The sequence below is a fragment of the Rhinopithecus roxellana genome, chromosome 4 (genome assembly GCF_007565055.1).
Source record: "Rhinopithecus roxellana isolate Shanxi Qingling chromosome 4, ASM756505v1, whole genome shotgun sequence".
In the NCBI taxonomy this organism is placed as follows: Eukaryota; Metazoa; Chordata; class Mammalia; order Primates; family Cercopithecidae; genus Rhinopithecus; species Rhinopithecus roxellana.
In genome coordinates, this window is record NC_044552.1 from 38,844,680 (window position 1) to 38,868,054 (window position 23,375).

General features: G+C 37.5%; 1 protein-coding gene across 5 annotated transcripts in view; it reads right to left on the reverse strand.

Annotated features, from left to right (window-relative positions):
- Positions 1-23,375, reverse strand: part of SUPT3H (SPT3 homolog, SAGA and STAGA complex component) — a 549,180-nt gene that overhangs the window by 132,580 nt on the left and 393,225 nt on the right. For all 5 annotated transcript variants that reach the window (XR_004056848.1, XR_004056849.1, XM_010372540.2 and 2 more), the window contains 2 exons: positions 7,009-7,084; positions 76-188 (listed from right to left, as the gene is read on the reverse strand). Coding sequence is in view for 3 of the 5 variants with exons in the window: in XM_010372540.2 (XP_010370842.1) it covers positions 76-188; positions 7,009-7,084 (189 nt within the window). In the remaining 2 variants the exon portion in view is untranslated. The remainder of the gene's footprint in view (positions 1-75; positions 189-7,008; positions 7,085-23,375) is intronic.

The window sequence follows — 23,375 nt, forward strand, 5'->3', positions numbered from 1 at the left end:
AAGAATAATTGATCATGGGCAGAGATAAGGAAAAACCAGCCAGTGTGGCCTGATATGACAGATTAGAACTCTTACCTGTGCCACAGTTTCATATGCCAAATATGCTAAGATTTCCATTGCGACAACATTGGGTTTTATCTCCATACTGCTGCAGTCCAACCAGTCTCGAAATTTGGAAGCTTTTTTGGCTGGTCATGTAAAAAAAACAAGTGTAGAAATTTTATTTTTTAAAGTGTTTTAATATTGCACATTACTATCACAAAATGAAAAATATGTATACTCAGAATTGTACACAAAAAAATAATGCACATAAAATGCAATGTGTTCCAGCTTTTATTAATATCTAGATATTCTGGCCCCAAGAAATTCAAGTTTTAACTTTCAGTGATAAGGCAACACAATGGTTGTTTTCAACAACTCTCTTACGTATTAGGATTTTTTATTTTATACCTATGCTATATGACATAGTACATTAAACTATTTAATGTTTAATACTTCTCACACTGTCAGATTTACCATTGGCTACAGTTTATGTTACAACAACAGTCAGAAGATGTTGTCTGATGTAACCTTAATTTACTCATACAGAAAGAAAATCTTGCAAGAAAGAATCTGTGATGAAAAAAGAAAGACAAAGAAATTATTGCTAATACTTTTCAAAAATATCATCTATTGTCTCAGAGGAAAATGGCACATAGGAGGCAGGATTAACTTGCAGCTCCCACTTGGATGGATAGAGCAGCATGTGGAGACCCACATTGTGAACTTTTGCTCCAAGAACTACTGCAGGAATATACCAGGAAAGGCTAGAGCCACAGACCCCTTGAAGAAGGTGGATCACCGCTGCAGGCTCTGTGGGACACAGAGGAACTGTGAGTAGGCTTGCTTTCTCACCTAGGAAGCCAGTAGCCTGGGGAAAGTTCTCAGCCTTGCTCACCAGCTGCCTGGAAATAAACTCGGTGCTGTTACAGGCAGGGGTCATGGTGGGAGTGAGACCGGGCTTTCGCTCTGTGGGCTCCATGGGAGCTGGGTGAGGCCTGTGGCTGCTGGCTTTCCCCCACTTCCCTGGCGACCTGCTTGGGGCGACAGAGGAAGCCATAATACCCCTGGGAACATAACTCCCTTGGTAGAAGCCACACCCTCATCCCCCACAGCGGCCGCAGCAAGCCCCACCCAAGAAGAGTCTGAGCTCAGACATGCCTAACCCTGCCTCCGCCACATGGCAACCCAAACATCACATGTTCTCACAAGTGGGAGCTAAGCTATGAGGACGCGTAGGCATAAGAATGATACAATGGTATTTGGGGACTCAGGGGAAAGGGTGGGAGGGGGGTGAGGGATAAAAGACTGCACATTGGGTACAGTGTACACACTGCTCGGGTGATGGGTGCACCAAAATCTCAGAAATCGCTACTAAAGATTCATGTAACTAAACATCACCGGTTCCCCTCAAAAAACCTACTGAAATAAATACGTTTAAAAAAAGTGTCTAGGCCGGGTGCAGTAGCTCACGCCTGTAATCCCAGCACTTTGGGCGGCCGAGGCGGGAGGATCACGAGGTCAAGAGATGGAGACCATTCTGGCCAACATGGTGAAACCCCATCTCTACTAAAAATATAAAAAATTTGCTGGGCGTGGTGGCAGGCGCCTGTAGTCCCAGCTACTCATGAGGCTGAGTCAGGAGAATCGCTTGAAACCGGAAGGTGGAGGTTGCAGAGCGCCGAGATGACGCCACTGCCCAAGAGCAAAACTCTGTCTCAAAAAAAAAAAAGAAAAGTGTCTATTACTAGAATGGCTCAAAGGTGTTGCAAATTTAAAGTTAAATAAACTGACATCTGGTCTAATCTAAGCCTGTGGTTACATTTTTTCTGATTATGAAGATGTCTAAATTCTTAATCCTGACTCTCAAAACCATCGAGACTGATTCCAAGCAGCCTTTATGATATTTTCCTATTAAACCATCACCTGGCCTTGAGTCTTTTTCTCTGTGTGTCTACTCCTACTCTTTTCCTTCCAGGGGATGCTCTCCCACCACTCTTCTACATTCCCATGAATCTTGATCATACAGGCCAAAAGTATACTTCCCCACTCTAGCCATTTATTGAACACTGATACCATCAGATATTCTTTCACAAATGCTTATAATTTCTTAAGCCATATTACAAATTTTTGTGGGAGAAGACCATGCCTTATGTCTCTGCATGTGTAACAGTACCAAGCATATACAGAACCAAGCACGTATGTAACCTTTAGTTAAATATCTCTACACTGCCACAGTGCTAAGCAGAGTCTAATTTGATATAGGCACTTCATTAGACATTATTCATTTAACTAGTAACCTAGAGGGAAAGATTGATAGTGAAGATTTTATGAAATCTGTAAGATTTTCTTTATAATCCACTGATTATTCTTTTGATTAATCTGGCCCCACAGGTCTATAAAACACTTAACAGTAACTCAAAGCACGATATTTTGATCCTTCTATATAGAATCTTCAAGGATTCCATATACAGAAGAGTTCTCTTTTAAATAAATCATAGAAAACATTAAGTCCTGCTATCGAAGCATATACCCAAAGCTGTCAAATATGGCAGAATTATGATAATCCTCCTTAAAGCTATCTCCCCAAAGTAACAAATCTTCCAAATACTTTCTGACATGCAACATTCCATCTAACTAGTATGCTGCAATAGCTCACAAACACTTGTTTCACATCTGTGGAATACTTCTGAAGTTAAAGTTAACAGGCAGCAATTTGGCAAGATCAATGAGATGTACATTATTCACTTATCTCCTTGACAGATCTTTAGGACAGAAACAGATATTTTGGAACTGTGCTCTAAACATTTGATTTTAAAAGTGAAGGAAAGGATCATTATTAATATTCAGTTGGATCTATCCACATAAGCAACAGAATTAGCTTCCTTGCTAGATTGTAACCACTGAGAATGCAGGGACAAGGACCATATATCTCCAACTGTATCCCTAGCACCTAGAATACTGCCTGGCATTAGCAGACTCACAAGAAATATTTCCAGAAGAAATGAATAAATGAATGAATAAAGTATTTTTTAAACAAAAGAGTAGGGTCCAAACTTTTCTATTCATCAAAAGACATGCATAGAAGTCCCAAAAACCACTTGGGTTATTGCCATTCCACCAAGAGGTGGAGATTCCTTGAGAGCTAATTCCTTCCCTGTCACCTGGAGAAGGATGGTTTTAGAGCCTGACGCTTCCAAGGTATTGTTGGAGGCACGGATACCTCTAGTTAAGACAGTTTGCTTTCATCAAGAGGTGAGAGGGGCCTCAGAATAAACAAGTTCCTTCTCCTTCGCCCCTCTTCCCAACGTATCAGGAGAAAGGATGACCTGGAAACTGACTAACAATTTAAATAGAATCCTAAGCAATGGTCAAAAGTTCCTAGGATTATTAACTTTGTAATACTACCTGGATTTTCAGCCTGTGCTGAACTTAAAAAACGACTTTACATGATAGTTTCATATGGAAATTTAAGGTTAATCTCGCATACTTTTTATCTTTCTTGTCAATGATCACTAATAAAATTTAAGTTTCTTGCAATATTCCATTCTCTCATGCCTACATACTATTTGGTGATTTCTATCCCATCCCTTCCCAACAGTCTTTCCATTCCCAGTCCTTTCCTTAGGGTCCTCTGGAATGCTTAGTCCACTCAGAAGAAGCTACTCTGCAATTTTAACCTAATTCAAAATAGCCTTCTTCAGAGGGCATGGCTTTCCCTGGAACCTTCCCTAGCAGGAGTTCCTTATTCCTTTCCTTTATACATATTTATGGGCAACTACTTTGGCCAATGTGCTCATTTCCCCATATAAGGGGGGACCTGGAGTCAATGTCTTCATTCTCTTAGTTTCTTCCACAGGAAAAATACATAACAAGCAGACTGACAGCAAACTTCTACCAACAACAGGGGCCAAAAGACAAGGGAATCATGTTTTAACAAGTAACAATCAGCTTACCATTTTCTACCCAACTAAACAATCATTTAAGTATGGGGGCAAAATAAAGCCATTTAAGATAAAAAAGGGTGTTTTAAGCATGTACAGAGCTGTAGGAAAAAATGATATTAGGCCAAGAAGCAAAGTTTAAATACTTATAAATCCTTTTTTTTTTTTTGAGACGGAGTCTCGCCCTGTCTCCCAGGCTGACAGTGCAATGGCGTGATCTCGGCTCACTGCAACCTCTGCCTCCCAGGTTCTAGCGACTCTCCTGCCTCAGGCTCCCAAGTAGCTGGGATTATAGGTGTGCACCACCACACCTGGCTAGTTTTCTTTTTTTTTGTATTTTTGCATTTTTAGTAGAGACAGGGTTTCACCATGTTGGTCAGGCTGGTCTCGAACTCCTGACCTTAAGTGATCCACCTGCCTTGGCCTCCCAAAGTGCTAGGATTACAGGCGTGAGCCACCATGCCCAGCCAAATACTTACCAATTTAAAAAACTTTAAGTCATGGATGTATATCAAAAAAAGATAGCAACTGAAATAGTACAAAGAGAATATAGGAGTTACAAACTAGCAGAGGAAAAAGAAATGAAGAAAACCCAATCGATCTAATACAACATAAAAAAGGAGGAGAAAAAGCAAATTAAAAAGCACAGTAAATTTAAAACACAAGATAAGACAGCATATACAGTATCAGTAATTAAATCCATATAAATTAATTAAAATACACAGAGCCTCTCTGATTATAAAGAAAATAGAGAGAAAACCAAATATAAAATAAAAAGTTGAAAGTAAAGGACTGGAAAATAATTTACCAATTATACATTTTAATTATAAATTATAATAATTTAAATTATTATAATTATTTAATTATAATTATGAGCTTTGTGTGTCAATATTAATATCAGATTTTAAAAGACGTTAAGAGAAATAACTCTCTGACTTATATACATATAAAAACAAAAGACTGAATTGTGAATTGCATTAGTGTGCTCATGCTACAGCTTACCCTCAGCCTATAAAGTTACAGACTCATTATTTTAAAATATACCAGTAATTCCAGGGATGGCTATGATCAAATACTTAAGAAGATACATATGGCAGGACCACAATTCCTCTATCTTGGTAATTTGTTAGAAGAAGAATGAAAAGAGTATAACACTCTGACGAGTGCAGGAATAGCTTTCGAATTTGCTGACCCACATGGATTAAAGCATTCTCAACCACAGTATTTTGTCATATAAAACAGATTTCCCCACCAAGGTTTCATAATAAAGCAGCTATGGGCACCATATATAAGTAGTTTTAAATGACCAAATCCTTCCACTCTAAAGACAAGAAAATTAAACACAACATACTGTTTATACTATAGTTATTTTATATAGGAAGGGAAAATATTATTTTTTAATCTACTATAGTTTATTATTGACTTAAAAATAAAACATGGGCCGGGTATGGTGGCTCACCTGAGGTCAGGAGTTCAAGACCAGCCTGGCCAACACAGTGAAATCCCGTCTCTATTAAAAATACAAAAATTAGATGGGCGTGGTGGTGCACGTCTGTAGTCCCAGCTACTTGGGAGACTGAGGCAAGGAGAATCACTTGAACCCAGAAGGAGGCTGCAGTGAGCCGAGATCACACCACCGCACTCCAGACTGGGCAACACAGTGAGATTCCATCTCAAAAAACAAACAAACAAACAAACAAAAAAACAAGAACAAAACAAAAACAAACAAACAAAAAAACATGAAGTAACTGAAAATCTGATTTTCAAAGAGAAGGCATACTAGGATACTTTAAGACTATGAGTTTTAGTGTGAAAGTAGTATGTCTGTTCCTTTAAGTGAATTAAATTTAAAATATAATTTAAAAAAATAGTTCAATTGCACTAAATGTTACTTTATAAACTGGAGGTTGATACTTATAAAGACTTGAATGCCATTTTTAAACCTAAAAATTACAATACAAAACCTTTCATTTGCTGAAATTGCCATGATCTGAAGTGCCATTTACTTAATGCTTCACAGATGTATGATGCCAAGTTGTTAGTCAAATTGGAAAGTATATTTAGTCAGAAAAAAAGAAATCTTCCAAAACATGTTTTCCTATATTTTACTGACATTTACATGGGATACTATGAAATGTGTCATATATTTGCACTTTATAATCTATAAATGAAGCTCTCCTTTTCTTTTTCCAAATCAAATATGCTGTTATTGTGACCACATAATAGCTTTTCATTTGAAGACACCATTGTTTCTATAATCCCTCAGACCATGGTCATGTGCTACTTTGTCATATTTTTAACTGGACTTTTCATCACACTTTCTTCTTTGACCTTTACCCTGAGAGCCTTAGTCATAACTGAAACTTCGCTGTAAGGATGTTTTGCTACACAATTGAGCTCACTATTATGAGTCATTATACACTTTTAATAAGCTGATGTGCAGTGATATGAAAGTACTAATTTTACCACAAGGTTACTAGTGTTACTAGAGCATGTACTAATAAATCTGGCTAACACTGAATACATGCCACAGTAGGAGGTTAGACAAAAATGGAAGAGACCACTGATATGTTCCTTTGTGGTAATATGAGTATACATAAAGGAAAAGGTTGGTATCCATAATTAATATTGGGGCCTTTAAATGTCATGACTACTATTAGAGTCTGTTATGGATCAAATGCAATCAGAAATACTAGTGTAAATATGACTAGGAAACTGGAAATTAAAATGGAAATAATAAGAAAAATTGAATTTTTATGATTAAAAGTACTGTAAATAATTAACATAGCACTCTGTATATTACCAGCACCCTTTAAGACCTCTTAATGTTATTAATTGCAAAGCAGTAGAAGGTAGGAAAATCTTTTATAGGCTCCTCACAATGTAGAGGTTGTTTCTATAGCAGTTACAAATACACATATATTAAATCCACCAATTTCTAAGAAACAGATCCTGTCATACTTTAGTACATCTATAACACAAATCTCTTACGCATATAATTAAGCAAAGTTAAATGGTTACTTACAGAAACTTAGTTGTCGACTTTCACAGAATTCTGCATATTGAGCTGAATCCATAATTCGAGTTTGTCTTTCTGCTCTCTAATAGATAAAAAGACACAACATTTTTTAAAGCAAGTAGACTATTATATATGTTTTCACAGCTTAAACTTAGAATTGACCATTTTCCTTTCCTTATGCCAGGTGAACAGGGTAGTACTACTACCACATAGATCATGATACATAAAATTATGATAACACTAGTTGTGAAGCTGGTGTCTTTTGGAAATAAAGTTTAAATACTACTTTCTGCTCCTTTGTTATTGAAACTAAAACTAAAGGACCTCATGTCTAAATTTTCTAACTTGTATCATCCTTTTAAAGAAAAAGAAAATGATGAGGGAATAATAAACCAAGCAGAAAAACTGTTACAAATATTACTGTCAATCTGCTTTAAAGCTGTGATTTTCAATGTTAAACAAGAATCGGCGAATGGAATCCATATATTATTCCCTTTCAGTTAGAATCTGGGGCCACAGTTGACAAATCCATATTTTAGATTGCAAGAAAATAAAGAAAAAGGTAAACACAATACAGATCCTTTAATCTGAGTCCAGGTATGATTCATTTGGTATAGTTTCATTTGTGGAGTTTTTGATTCAGTATAGCAGATGTTTACTGCTTCACTGTCCCACAAGAGGTAGGATAATTATAATTCATCCATAGTTTGGTGGGAAGGAATATGACCACTTCCGCTTCCTTGGTAAGGAAAGCATTTTGAAATGAGACAGGCTGGTACTTCTTGGAATGAATTTCTGCCCAGCGAAGAAAAAAAAAAAATCTCAGATTTAATTTTTTTTTTTTTTTTCTGTTGTGGAAGAACTTTCAGCAAGTTATCTTTACCATCGTTGTTGGAGCACATAAGTACCATTTCTTCTAATGTCTGTCAATGTTTTGTATTTTTGAAACAGAAATTATTCTTTTTTCTTTTATTTGTGTGAGTAGTCAATTCCAATGATACGTCAGTTGATGGAATGAATAATGGTGTACTAACTGGAGCTTAATAGAGAATACAGACGAGGCAGTGGGAGTTAAGGTAAAAATTACTAGTCACTACTGTGGTTCCTTCTAAGACCACTGACTGCTTTTCCCCTTCCTCATTTTCCGCCTCCCTTTTTTCTTTCCCTCCCTCTCTCCCTTCCTTCATTCCTTACCTCCCACACATCCACATACTCACAAACATACATATATGCAGGCACAAACGCAAGTTTCTCTTGGTTATTTACCCACTAGGTTCAAGTATCCTTTTTGGGCATGTACAAACATTTAAAAATACACATATATATATAAGGTATATATGTATGTGTATATACATAAGGTATATATGTATATATACACACACACATATAAAGATAAATATATAAATTATATATGTACACAAATATACACACACATTTATCTTTTTATATATATACACAAATACACATATATGTATATATGTATGTACATATCTTCTTGTGTATGTGTTAGAAATACCACGGTCTCGGCTGGGTGTGGTGGCTCACGCCTATAATCCCAGCACTTGGGAGGCCTAGGCAGGTGGATCACTTGAAGGCAGCAGTTTGAGACCAGCCTGGCCAACATGGCAAAACCCTGTCTCTACTAAAAATACAAAAATAAGCTGGACGTGTGGCACGGGCCTGTAATCCCAGCTACTTGGGAAGCTGAGGCAGGAGAATTGCTTGAACCTGGGAGGTGGAGGTTGCAGTGAGCTGAGATCACGCCACTGCACTCCAGCCTGGGTGACAGAGTAAGACTCTGTCTCAAAAAACAAACAAACAAACAAACAAACAAACAAACAGACAGACAAACAGAAAACCACGTCTCCTTAAGATATATTATTGGGTTAATTTTTATTTACTTGGAAGTATTTTTTGATATATAAATGCATGATCTAGTTTTAGCCCTCTTTCTAATGTATCTGACACATGACTCAATAAATGTTTCTTGATGAAAATAGGAAGCAAGAAAGGGAGAATTTGTTTATATGTTTTGAACATTACAAAAAAGTTGCAGCTGGGTGTGGTGGCTCATGTCTATAATCCCAGCACTTTGGGAGGCTGAGGCAGGTGGATTACGAGGTCAGGAGATTGAGACCATTCTGGCTAACATGGTGAAACCTGTCTCTACTAAAAATATAAAACATTAGCTGGGCACGGTTGCATGTGGCTGTAGTCCCAGCTACTTGGGAGGCTGAGGCAAGAGAATTGCTTGAACTCAGGAGGCAGAGGTTGCAGCGAGCCGAGATCGTGCCACTGCACTCCACCCTGGGCAACAGAGGGAGACTCCGTTTCAAAAAAAAAAAGCTCATGTGTTTATTTAAATAAACTCTCTAAGACTGATAATACTATCATGAATTTGTATCTATGTACATATGTTTGTGTATTATATACCTGCTTGTCTATGTCTCACTATAGCAGGAACCACTCAGGTTTGAATTTCTAGCTCCTAGGAAAATATCTGACACATGATAAATAAGCAATAAACATTTGTTGGATGAAAAAATGCTACCGTTTTATTCCACAGGGCAAATGACTATCCCCATAATGGAACTAGATCGAGAATGATTATCTAATGATTCCTACATACCATCTTTGCTACTCTCCAGCTTGGTAGCCTCCTCTACCCAATATATGGCTAGAGAGAAAGGACCTGGATAACCATGGAAAAAGAATGTTCCTAAAGGGATTCTTAACACCAACTTTTTCTTCCACCAAGTTGGACAACCAAGATTTGGCAGCCTCTGCATATATGCTTACATAGCTGATGTATTGGCAATCAGTGTTTCTAGAAATGAGAGTTAGGAAAATTTATCGTCAGAGGTTAAGGTTGCCAGAATTGCCAGCTACAATATTTCAAGGATAACCATAAACATCTGAAAGACTAAATTATTATGGCTAGCTTCATTCCTTTCAGCTACCCTCTCCAATGCCTATTCTCTTTTCTTCATTAAGCATCCTAGTTCTTTTTCAATTCCTCCAGCATTGAAGCAGTAAACTTTGATCTGAGGAGCCCCACAAATCTGACCCTAGGGTATATTTAAGAAGTCATTTATCCTGTGCCTAGCACACAGGAAACACTCCAAGCAAAGCAGCTGACTCAACAGCAAGGACTTACAGAAAATACAAAATCATGGCTTAGAGATAGAAGGCAGCTTAAAGTTTATCTTGTTCAAACCTTTTCAATTCAAAGATAAGGAAATTGAGGCTCAGAGAAGTGATTTGTCAAAGGTTGACTAAGTTAGAATTCAAGCCCAGGACTCCCAATTCCTAAGTCAGCCTATTTTCATTATAAAAAGCTGTCTTCAACTAATGGTAACTGCTTATTCCAATGTTTTCCTTTGGGATGCTCTAAGTTTCATATATTGTCTTACTGAAACATGTCATGTAGCCCCTACAATTAACATGCTCAAACTATTCATAAGAAAAAGAAATTTGCTGACCCTGGGTCAGCAAATAATGTACAACCTGGGGGTAATCTAATGCAGAGTGCAGAAACTGTAGTGTATCTGATAGTGCAAGCACGTCACAGGTGTGTAAAGATACTGCTTCCATTCACTCTCTGGATGCTGAACAAGGCTGAGGCAGAACCCCTAGGCTGGTATCTGCTACCAGCTGCCTTGTCCATTTACTTTGGTGGGTGACAAAAATATTATCATTTTCTATGTGAGCTATGATGTGAGAATGACTGGAAGCACTGTACTAACACTAATGTCCTCGAATATTACATGATACAAAACATGAATGCTATTCACAGCATGGTCAAGGGAGTTCATGAAATCAGAGAATCTTTGAGCTATATATGCACTGACTTGGATTTGAGGATGATGAAGATGATTTGGATATGCTTATCACCTAATTTTTGTTTACTCCTCTTTCTTTCCCCGAATTGTTTAAAAACAAAACAAAACAAAAAAAGGAACAAATTTTGGCTGATGATGAAGATGATTTGGATATGCTTATCACCTAATTTTTGTTTATTCCTCTCTTCCCCCTGAATTGTTTCAAAAATACAAAAAAAAAAAAAAAAAAAAAGGAAGACATTTTGGCCATATGATCCAAATAATTCAACTTCTGAGTATTACATTTTCTCCTGTCCTTCCACTATCATCTTAAATACTCAGAAAGGGAGTAAATATCTAACTTTCATGAACTGTATGTTCTCTAAATACAGGAACTGTGCTGCTCTTCTAGAGTGCTGAGGCAATGCTGTGCTTGGATTTGCCTGGGCCTCACTAGCTGAAACAAGGGACAGACAAATGGATAGACTGAGACAAAAGAAATGCATTTAAGTACGTGTTGACTGGCCTAAGACCAGAAACGTTAAGAATTAGGATCAAATTATAATCCAATTTTACAAATCCCAGAGAGATGAGGCAGTTTTTAAGACAAAAATCCATTAAAAAAATCAACACAGTGGTCAAATATTAAGTAAGTGTGGCTCTTATTTACTCTGGTGCCCTAATTCTACCTTCTCGTCTGCCTCTATTCAGATCACCCATTCTGATCCATACTAAAGTATACATTGGCAGTCCTTTTCTACTCCTTTAAGAAATCTGTGGAAAAAGATTCAAGGGGACAATATCATAAGCCTAGTAAAACATCATGATCAGAATAATGCTCACTCTTTGAGATGGTTTTATTTTTAAAATGAACATAATTATTTTTTATTTTTATTTTTAAAATGAAGCTAATAAAACTGCTTACTCTTTGAGATGGTTTTATAAAATAAAATTTATAAAATGTTTATATTTATATACATATTTAAAATATTTATAAAATAAAACCATCTCAATAAAGAGTAAGCAGTTTTATTAGTTTCATTTTACAAATGAAGACACTGACTTAGAGAACTTAAAGGAAAACTTTAAAAGCATACAGCTAATAAAGAGGCAAAACTAGAAGTAAAACTTGGGTCCTAAATACCTACTCTAAGGTACACAAAGTTTCTCAGAAAAGACTTACTATTCTAGATCATATTAATTGTAATAAAGTTTGTACTCCCTTTAGGCTCTAGTTTCTTTTGAACTAAATATTACAATGCAAACTTAATTTTAAAAGAGTTACTTTGGCTAGTCTGTATAGTCATTAAACTAGAATAAAAAATACATCATATCATTGTCAAAGGCACTGAAAACACAAATCTCTGAAATAAAAGTCACTGAATAATCACAGATGATTTATCATGGCTTTTCTGAACATTCTCAAATTACACAATGCTCTCCTATCTCAGACTGCCACATGAATGTAAGGTCATCTTTGGATTAGTCATACTCTTGTATCTGCAAGTCCAGTTTGTCTTCTGCTTAATCTGTCAATTCCACCCACTCCCTGGTTTCTTTAGGTGTCAACAACAGCATTCTTGAACATTCATAAAATATGCAACAAACATACTTAGAGGCTTTTCAGAAATTACATCTTACTAGTATTACAATATAGCAAAGTATTATAACACAGGAGCAAATATGGAGAAACTACTTGTGAAAGAATTATTCCTAAAGTTTCCCAAATACTCAACAGTATTTTAAAATTTAATTGAAATAGCTTTTTAAAAAGGTAAAACAGAATAGTTGGTGACTAGTTGCTCTTCTCACTACCAGAAAGTTACAGCTTTTTCTTGTTATTGTAAAACATACAGAGGAGGCAGACTTTTAGGGTAGATGAACTCACTTTCTGCGTCCTACTTAAATGAAAACAGAAGTGCTAATATCCCTACAGATACAGTGCCTAGTATAATTTGTTCGTTCAATATCGTGCATACAACAAACTCTTGGTACATATTTGTTAATCTGAATTTTCAGTGAAAAGTTTTTACTTCAATTAATGTGAAGTTGATTATGTCTTTGAAAAATACTTTCAGTACGGACAATCATCATTTGCCCTGTCTGTACCACTTTGAGGTGTGAGGCAGGATTACTTATGCAGCATACTGTTCCATTTAAATTCTGTGTGCTTTCATTGAAGCATTTTTAAAGGTTATGGAAGCTATGTGCTGGCATATCTCTTGGCAGCTTCTCAAGGCACATGGCATTTAACTTTCTTCAGCAACACAAAAACACAGAACAGAACTTTCAAACCAAGATGAGAGGATCTGCTCTCACTTCAAGTTTTTTTTAAATTTCTTTTTTGAGACAGGGAATTGCTTTGTCACTCAGGCTGGTGTGCAGTGACACCATCATGGCTGACTTCAGCCTCCACCTCCCCAGTTTAAGTGAGCCTCCTGCCTCAGCCTCCTGGGTAGCTGGGACTACAGGTGCGTGCCATCAGGCCTGGTGAATTTTTTATTCTTATTTTTACGGAGATGAGATCTCTATAAAATTGCCCAGGCTGGTCTTGAATTGCTGGCCTCAAGTGATCCTCCTGCCTTGGCCTCCCAAAGTGCTGGGATTACAGGCATGAGCCACTGCACCTGGCCAAAAAAACTGTTTTTAAATCTTATTCTGATTACTCTTAAAAGTCTTACAATTGAAATGCAGAGTGCTTTTTGCATGGAAAAGGCAAAATGCTTTCACCAAAACGGTAATCTACCAACAATCTCACGTTCAACAGGCACTGGTTGTTGAACTTGAAAACTTCAAATGGAGTGGTTGGCAGCAGCATTCAGCAATGTGGCAATGTGTAAATTATGAAATGTATATGCATGTTTGTATATGTATAATGTGGTCTGCTTGCAGAAGGATAATATTAACAAGTCAGTAAATACCATAGAATGTCGAAGAAACCATATCTCCAACTCACCGTAGGTAAGGAAGCTGAGGTCGGTCCAGAAAAGTTAAAGGATTTACTGGGACGGTTGCAGAGGCAATCCAGTACCCCAGTGAGTGCTCATTCTGCTTGCTGGGTGAGTTTGTAATTTGGTAGACTCCTTTCCCAAAAGCCAAGTAAGCCTCCCTCAAAACACATGGTAAAGTACCCTTTCTTTTTACTCCACTGCAAAAGTCATCATTTTGGGCCTAGGGTATTGCAACAGTTTCCTAGCTTTCACAGACCTTTCCTCTCCCAACCTATCCTGCATACTAGTCTTTTAAATAAAAACATGGAGAAAAGGCCCTTGTACATTGCAAGACTCACTGTAGTAGGCTCTCCTGTATCCCCACACCACTTTCTTTTCTCTGACTCAAAAACAAATGGCTCTAATCACTGCATTAAATTTAAGCTCAACTGTCTGAGTTCTAAATACAGACATAATCTGGACCATTCTACCTCAGCACACATTGTTCTCACTAAAACCAGATTTATTCTTTGTTTTTAGTTAAATCACCCTTTGTCACATGTGCCATGTACTGCTGCCACTCCCCCACTACTGTGCTGGTCACCCCTCCCCATCTCCATGGTCATTTAAATCACTCCCTTTCTTCAAGGTCTTGCATAGGTCCCACCTCCTCTGGGAAGTTCGTGTAGTTTACAGTGATTTCTCTCTTCTAAAATTATTTGTTCTTCTAGATAGTATTGTACCACTTCCTGAAGTTTTCTATGTGTGCCACTTTTGTCTCTCCTCAAAGAGTAGCTGTGGGAATGTATTAGTGGAAAAATCAAATTTATACTAGAACGTATGTACCTTAATTTCATTTATGTTTGAACATACACACACATATGCACATGTGTATGCCTGCAAATACATGGAAAAAGTCTGGAAGCAAATATATTATACTTTTGAGAGTATTTATCTCTGGAGGTAAAATTATAGGTAACTTTAACTTTTCAGTTACACATTTCAATAATTTTTTTTTTTTTTTACAGTGAATTACAAACAGAAAAAGAGTTTCAAAAGTAAAGAAATCTTCTTTCCTCTTGAGCTAATTTTGCTTGACTTACAGGAAGTCATTAACTGTGCACACATAAAAATAATCAAAGCACTTACCCAAGGGGCAGAAAATCACAGAGGAACAGCAAAGACTTGAATATATGCCTTTAGAAAAAAAAATCAAAAAACAAAAACACACATACATACAGAGAAAATCACAGAGAAACAGCAAAGGCTTGAATATATGCTTTTAGAAAAAAAAAAATCAAAAAACAGAAACACACATACACACACAAAGGAGAATGTCATGCAATAATATTTAAGGGACCAACTCAGAATCCTGATTGATGCAGTAGAAACCGAAAGTTCACTTAGGTTTGACCTGTAATTTTCACTGAATTATATCGACTTGAATAGAAATGCAGTATATTTTCTATATCACAGCCTTAAAAAATAGGTTTCCAGTGGTGCTAATTTGTTTCCCCAGAGTGGCATGCATAATATACCAATTTTATGTGTCCAAGGTACTAAGAATGTCTTACAGTAATTATATGAAGTTTCCTAAAGAGCTGTAGACCCTAGAATATTCAAAGTATTTAAAAGAAATTTTGTGCTGAAAGTGAGTAATCCTCAGCCAGTACAAAGCATCAGTGATTGAGAAACACACAAAAAGATATTTGTGCTACTAAGGCATAACAGAGTTGTTTCAAAATATTAAATTCAGTTTTTTTGATCTATATTCTATGGGTCTAAATATATTAATTAATGTCAACATAGGACCTTTACCTTTTTAATACATTTTAAACCACCAAGAGTGGGCATTAATTTGTTATATAATGAAAAATATAGTCATTAAAATCAAAGTAATAGATTTAAAAACGTTTTAATGCGCATTAAAAATTTTTAATCTAAATGTATTAAGCCAGTAATGGGGAAAAACCATATGTAATAAAATATTTCCAGTCTTGGGATAAAATGTGTGCTAAGAAAAGTATCATTTTTAAAATAACCTAGTGCCATACAACCTAATTCCCTGTCAAGTTGTAAATCCCAGTGTTCAGTGTTAGTACCAAATTTTGCTAGTGTTTCCCTGAAGCTGTAAATATGCTCTGGAATAACTCAGTTGGCAAATAACATAAAAAGCCATGTGAGTTTCTGCCCAAACTATTTCTTTTAAGTAACAGAACACTGACTTTTTGTTTTCCTGATTAAGGACGTCACAATCCCCCCTCACCCTTTTTTTTTTTTTTTTGGTGGTTTTTATTTGGCTGTATATAAAAAAGTGAACATACTAGTTTAATATGTGTAAAATCTTTAGGCATTCTGAATAACATTCCTAAAAATTCTCAGAGGTTTACATAATATCTAGATGAGCTGATAGGCTTTATAGCAGAGCAGACATACAGGGATACGGTTAAATATTTTAGTCATTTTGGATAAAACTTTAGAATACTGCCTGAAAAATATAAAATCCATTAATGCATAAAATTTAGTTCATACTTCCTCTTTAATCTTGAGTTAGAACTGCAGATCTTTTCATCTTGATTTAGGAAAGATCACATTCTCAAGTAGTCACATATGCACACTTCATGGAGTCTGGCTTTACTTACATAGAATAAAAGTATAGCATCTTTAAGGTAAAATCTTGTGAAAGGGGAAGCCTGTAAGTGCAGCATGGCTCTCACATCATCCCCAAGGATACACAGAACTCTGTAAAGAACAAGGGAGCCCTGCTTGAAATCTCCCTTTGTTGCTACTATGTGATTTATCTTAGTTTTTTCAATAAGGACTTTTTCTAAACATGTGAAAATAAAAATTTTTATCACAGATTAATTCATCAGTTAATTCCCTCTAAGCAAGTTCCATCAGCTCTATCTTTAAAATGTAACTAAAATAAACCACTTTCATCACCTTCTACTGTCACTGATACTACTCTAGTCCAAGCCACCATCAACAGCTCTCCTCTGGATTACTGTATTAGTCTATTCTCATGCTGCTATAAAGGACTGCCTGAGACTGGGTAATTTATAAAGGAAAGAAGTTTGACTGACTCACATTTCCAGAGAACTGGGGAGGCCTCAGGAAACTTACAATCATGACGGAAGGGGAAGCAAACACATCCCTTTTCAAATGATGGTAGGAAGGAGAAGTGCCAAGCAAAACGAGGAAAAGCCCCTTATAAAACCATCAGATCTCCTGAGAACTCACTCAGTATGATGAAAACAGAAGCATGGGGGTAACTGCCTCCATGATTCAATTACCTCCCAATGGGTCCCTCCCATGACACATGGGGATTATGGGAACTACAATTCAAGATGAGATTTGAGTGGGGAGACAGCCAAACCATAGTTCCACCTTGGCTCCTCCCAGATCTCATGTCCTCACATTTCAAAACCAATCATGCCTTCCCAACATCCCCCAAAGTCTTAACTCACTCCAGCATTAACCCAGAAGTCCAAGTCCAAAGCTTCCCCTGAGACAAGGCAAGTCCCTTCCACTTATGAGTCTGTAAAATCAAAGACAAGTTAGTTACTTCCTAGATACAGTGGTGGTACAGGCATTGGGTAATACACCCACTCCAAATGGGAGAAATTGGCCAAAATGAAGGGGTTACAGGCCCCACATAAGTCCAAAATTCAGTGGGGCAATCAAATCTTTTTTTGTGTGTGTGGGTATTTTTATGATTTTATTTTAAAATCATTTTAGATTTTCTAAAAATTTGCAAGAATTGTACAAAGGTAATTTGTGCCTTTACCTAAATTCCCAAGGTGTTAGAAATTGCCTTATTTCCTCTGCCTATGGAGATATATTTTTAAATTATCCACTTTAAATAACACACATTTTTTAAATTGAGTACTTCTTATTATAAAAACCCATTTTTTAAAAATTGTACTTTTATGTTCTAGGGTACATGTGCACAACGTGCAGGTTTGTTACGTATGTATACATGTGCCATGTTGGTGTGCTGCACCTATTAACTCGTCATTTACATTAGGTATATCTCCTAACGCTATCCCCCACTCTTTCCCCCACCTCACAACAGGCCCCAGTGTGTGATGTTCCCCTTCCTGTGTCCAAGTGTTCTCACTGTTCAATTCCCACCTACGAGTGAGAAAATGCAGTGTTTGGTTTTCTGTTATTGTGGTAGTTTTCTGAGAATGATGGTTTCCAGCTGCATCCATGTCCCTACAAAGGACACGAACTCATCCTTTTTTATGACTGCATAGTATTCCATGGTGTATATGTGCCACATTTTCTTAATCCAGTCTGTCATTGATGGACATTTAGGTTGGTTCCAAGTCTTTGCTATTGTGAATAGTGCCACAATAAACTTACCTGTGCATGTGACTTTATAGCAGCATGATTTATAATCCTTTGGGTATATACTCAGTAATGGGATGGCTGGGTCAAATGGTATTTCTAGTTCTAGATCCTTGAGGAATAGCCACACTGTCTTCCACAATGGTTGAACTAGTTTACAGTCCCACCAACAGTGTAAAAGTGTTCCTATTTCTCCACATCCTCTCCAGCACCTATTGTTTCCTGACTTTTTAATGATCACCACTCTAACTGGTGTGACATGGTATCTCATTGTGGTTTTGATTTGCATTTCTCTGATGGTGAGTGATGACGAGCATTTTTTCATGTGCCTGTTGACTGCATAAATGTCTTCTTTTGAGAAGTATCTGTTCATATCCTTTGCTCACTTTTTGATGGGGTTTTTTTCTTGTAAATTTGTTTGATTATGTTTATTGATTTGCATATATTGAACCAAATATTTGTAGTTCTGGATATAAGGACTTTGTCAGATGAGTAGATTGCAAAAATTTTCTCCCATTCTGTAGGTTGCCTATTCACTCTGATGGTAGTTTCTTTTGCTGTGAAGAAGCTCTTTAGTTTAATTAGATCCCATTTGTCGATTTTGGCTTTTGTTGCCATTGATTTTGGTGTTTTAGACATGAAGTCTTGGCCCCTGCCTATGTCCTGAATGGTATTGCCTAGGTTTTCTTCTAGGGTTTTTGTGGTTTATAGGTCTAACATTTAATCTCTAATCCATCTTGAATTATTTTTTGTATAAGGTGTAAGGAAGGGATCCAGTTTCAGCTTTCTACTTATGGCTAGTCAGTTTTCCCAGCACCATTTATTAAATAGGGAATCCTTTCCCCATTTCTTGCTTTGTCATGTTTGTCAAAGATTAGATGGTTGTAGATGTGTGGTATTATTTCTGAGGGCTCTGTTCTGTTTCATTCGTCCATATCTCTGTTTTGGTACCAGTACCATGCTGTTTTGGTTACTGTAGCCTTGTAGTATAGTTTGAAGTCAGGTAGCATGATGCCTCCAGCTTTGTTCTTTTGGCTAAGGATTGTCTTGGCAATGCGGGCTCTTTTTTGGTTCCATATGAACTTTAAAGTAGATTTTTTCCAATTCTGTGAAGAAAGTCATTGGTAACTTAATGGGTATGTCATTGAAACTATAAATTACCTTGGGCAGTATGGCCATTTTCATGATATTGATTCTTCCTATCCATGAGCATGGAATGTTCTTCCATTTGTTTGTGTCCTCTTTTATTTCATTAAGCAGTGGTTTGTAGTTTTCCTTCAAGAGGTCCTTCACAGCCCCTGTAGGTTGGATTCCTAGGTATTTTATTCTCTTTGAAGCAATTGTGAATGGGAGTTCACTCATGATTTGGCTCTCTGTTTGTTTGTTACTGGTGTATAAGAACGCTTTGATTTTTGCACATTGATTTTGTATCCTGAGACGTTGCTGAAGTTGCTTATCAGCTTAAGGAGATTTTAGGCTGAGATGATGGGGTTTTCTAAATATACAATCATGTCATCTGCAAACAGGGACAATTTGACTTCCTCTTTTCCTAATTGAATACCCTTTATTTGTTTCTCTTGCCTGATTGCCCTGGCCAGAACTTCCAACACTATGTTGAATAGGAGTGGTGAGAGAGGGCATCCCTGTCTTGTGCCAGTTTTCAGGGGGAATGCTTCCAGATTTTGCCCATTCAGTATAATAGGCTGTGGGTTTGTCATAAATAGCTCTTATTATTTTGAGATACGTTCCATCAATACCAAATATATTGAGAGAGTTTACCATGAAGGGCTGTTGAATTCTTTCAAAGGCTTTTTCTGCATCTATTGAGAAAATCATGTGGTTTTTGTCTTTGGTTCTGCTTATATGCTGGATTATGTTTATAGATTTGCATATATTGAACCAGCCTTACATCCCAGGGATGAAGCCAACTTGATCGTGGTGGATAAGCTTTTTGATGTGCTGCTGGATTCGGTTTGCCAGTATTTTATTGAGGATTTCTGCATCGATGTTCATCAGGGATATTGGTCTAAATTTCTCTTTTTTTGTTTTGTCTCTGCCAGGCTTTGGTATCAGGATGATGTGGGCCTCATAAAATGAGTTAGGGAGGATTCCCTCTTTTTCTATTGATTGGAATAGTTTCAGAAGGAATGGTACCAGCTCCTCCTTGTACCTCTGGTAGAATTTGGCTCTGAGTCTGTCTGGTCCTGGACTTTCCTTGGTTCGTAGGCTATTAATTATTGCTTCAATTTCAGAGCCTATTATTGGTCTATTCAGGGATTCATCTCCTTCCTGGTTTAGTCTTGGGAGAGTGTATGTGTTCAGGAATTTATCCATTTCTTCCAGGTTTTTCTAATTTATTTGCAGAGAGGTGTTTATAGTATTCTCTGATGGTAGTTTGTATTTCTGTGCGGTCGGTGGTAAATCCCCTTTATCATTTTTTATTGTGTCTATTTGATTCTCCTCTCTTTTCTTATTAGTCTTGCTAGTGGTCTATCAATTTTGTTGATCTTTTCAAAAAACCAGCTCCTGGATTCATTGATTTTTTGAAGGGTTTTTTTTGTCTCTATCTCTTTCAGTTCTGCTCTGATATTAGTTATTTCTTGCCTTCTGCTAGCTTTTGAATGTGTTTGGTCTTGCTTCTCTAGTTCTTTTAATTGTGATGTTAGGGTGTCAATTTTAGATCTTTCCTGCTTTCTCTTGTGGGCATTTAGTGCTATAAATTTCCCTCTACACACTGCTTTAAATGTATCCCAGAGATTCTGGTATGTTGTATCTTGTTCTCATTGGTTTCAAAAAACATCTTTATTTCTGCCTTCATTTCGTTATGTACCATTCAGGAGTAGGCATTCAGGAGCAGTACCATTCAGGAGTAGGCATTCAGGAGCAAGTTGTTCAGTTTCCATGTAGTTGAGTGGTTTTGAGTGATTTTCTTAATCCTGAGTTCTAGTTTGATTGCACTGTGGTCTGGGAGACAGTTTGTTATAATTTCTGTTCTTTTACATTTTCTGAGGAGTGCTTTACTTCCAACTATGTGGTCAATTTTGGAATAAGTGCGATGTGGTGCTGAGAAGAATGTATATTCTGTTGATTTGGGGTGGAGAGTTCTGTAGATGTTTGTTAGGTCCACTTGGTGCAGAGTTGGGCTCAATTCCTGGATATCCTTGTTAACTTTCTGTCTCGTTGATCTGTCTAATGTTGACAGTGGGGTGTTAAAGTCTCCCATTATTATTGTATGGGAGTCTAAGTCTCTTTGTAAGTCTCTAAGGACTTGCTTTATGAATCTGGGTGCTCCTGTCTTGCGTTCATATATATTTAGGATAGTTAGCTCTTCTTGTTGCATTGATCCCTTTACCATTATGTAATGGCCTTCTTTGTCTGTTTTGATCTTTGTTGGCTTAAAGTCTGTTTTATCAGCGACTAGGATTGCAACCCCTGCCTTTGTTTGTTTTCCATTTGCTTAGTAGATCTTCCTCCATTCCTTTATTTTGAGCCTATGTGTGTCTCTGCATGTGAGATGGGTCTCCTGAATACAGCAAACTGATGGGTCTTGACTCTTCATCCAATTTGCCAGTCTGTGTCCTTTAATTGGACCATTTAGTCCATTTATATTTAAGGTTAATATTGTTATGTGTGAACCTGATACTGTCATTACGATATTAGCTGGTTATTTTGCTTGTTAGTTGATGCAGTTTCTTCCTAGCATCGATGGACTTTACATTTTGACATGTTTTTGCAATGGCTGGTACCTGTTGTACCTTTCCACGTTTAGTGCTTCCTTCAGGATCTCTTGTAGCGCAGGCCTGGTGGTGACAAAGTCTCTAAGCATTTGCTTGTCTGTAAAGGATTTTATTTCTCCTTCACTTATGAAACTTAGTTTGGCTGGGTATGAAATTCTGGGTTGAAAATTCTTTTCTTTAAGAATGTTGAATATTGGCCCCCACTCTCTTCTGGCTTGTATAGTTTGTGCCGAGAGATAACGCTGTTAGTCTGATGGGCTTCCCTTTGTGGGTAACCTGACCTTTCTCTCTGGCTGCCCCTAAGATTTTTTCCTTCATTTTAACTTTGGTGAATCTGACAATTATGTGTTTTGGACTTGCTCTTCTTGAGGAGTATCTTTGTGGCGTTCTCTTTATTTCCTAAATTTGAATGTTGGCCTGCCTTGCTAGGTTGGGGAAATTCTCCTGGATAATATCCTGAAGTGTGTTTTCCAACTTCGTTCCACTCTCCCCGTCACTTTCAGGTACAACAATCAGACGTGGATTTGGTCTTTTCACATAGTCCCATATTTCTTGGAGGCTTTCTCCATCTCTTTTTACTCTTTTTTCTCTAAACTTCTCTTTTCACTTCATTTCCTTCATTTCATCTTTAATCACTGATACCCTTTCCTCCAGTTGATCCAGTTGGTTACTGAAGCTTGTGCATTTGTCGTGTAGTTCTTATGTCATGGTTTTCAGCTCTATCAGGTCCTTTAAGGACTTCTCTACATTGGTTATTCTAGTTAGCCATTTGTCAAATCTTTTTTCAAGGTTTTTCAAGGTTTCTTTGCTTTGGGTCTGAACTTCCTCCTTTAGCTCAGAGAGGTTTGATCATCTGAAGCCTTCTTCTTTCAACTCGTCAAAGTCATTCTCCATCCAGCTGTGTTCCATTGCTGGCGAGGAGCTTCAATACTTTGGAGGGGGAGAGGCGCTCTGATTTTTAGAATTTTCAGCTTTTCTGCACTGCTTTTTCCCCATCTTTGTGGTTTTATCTACCTTTGGTCTTTGATGATGGTGACGTACAGATGGGGTTTTGGTGTGGATGTCCTTTCTGTTTGTTAGTTTTCCTTCTAACAGTCAGGATCCTCAGCTGCAGGTCTGTTGGAGTTTGCTCGAGGTCCACTCCAGACCCTGTTTGCCTGGGTATCAGCAGCGGAGGCTGCAGAAGAGTGAATATTGCTGAGCTGGAATTGTTCCTGCCTGGTCATTCCTCTGGAAGCTTCGTCTCAGAGCGATACCCGGCCATGTGAGGTGTGAGGTGTCAGTCTGCCCCTAGTTGGGGATGTCTCCCAGTTAGGCTACTCGGGGGTCAAGGACCCACTTGAGCAGGCAGTCTGTCCATTTTCAGATCTGAAACTCCATGCTGGGAGAACCACTACTCCACAATCAAATCTTAAAACTCCAAAACGATCTCCTTTGACTCCACATCTCATATCCTGGTCGCACTGATGCGAGAGAGGTGGGCTCCCAGGGCCTTTGGCAGTTACACCCCTGTGGTTTTGTCGGGCACAGCT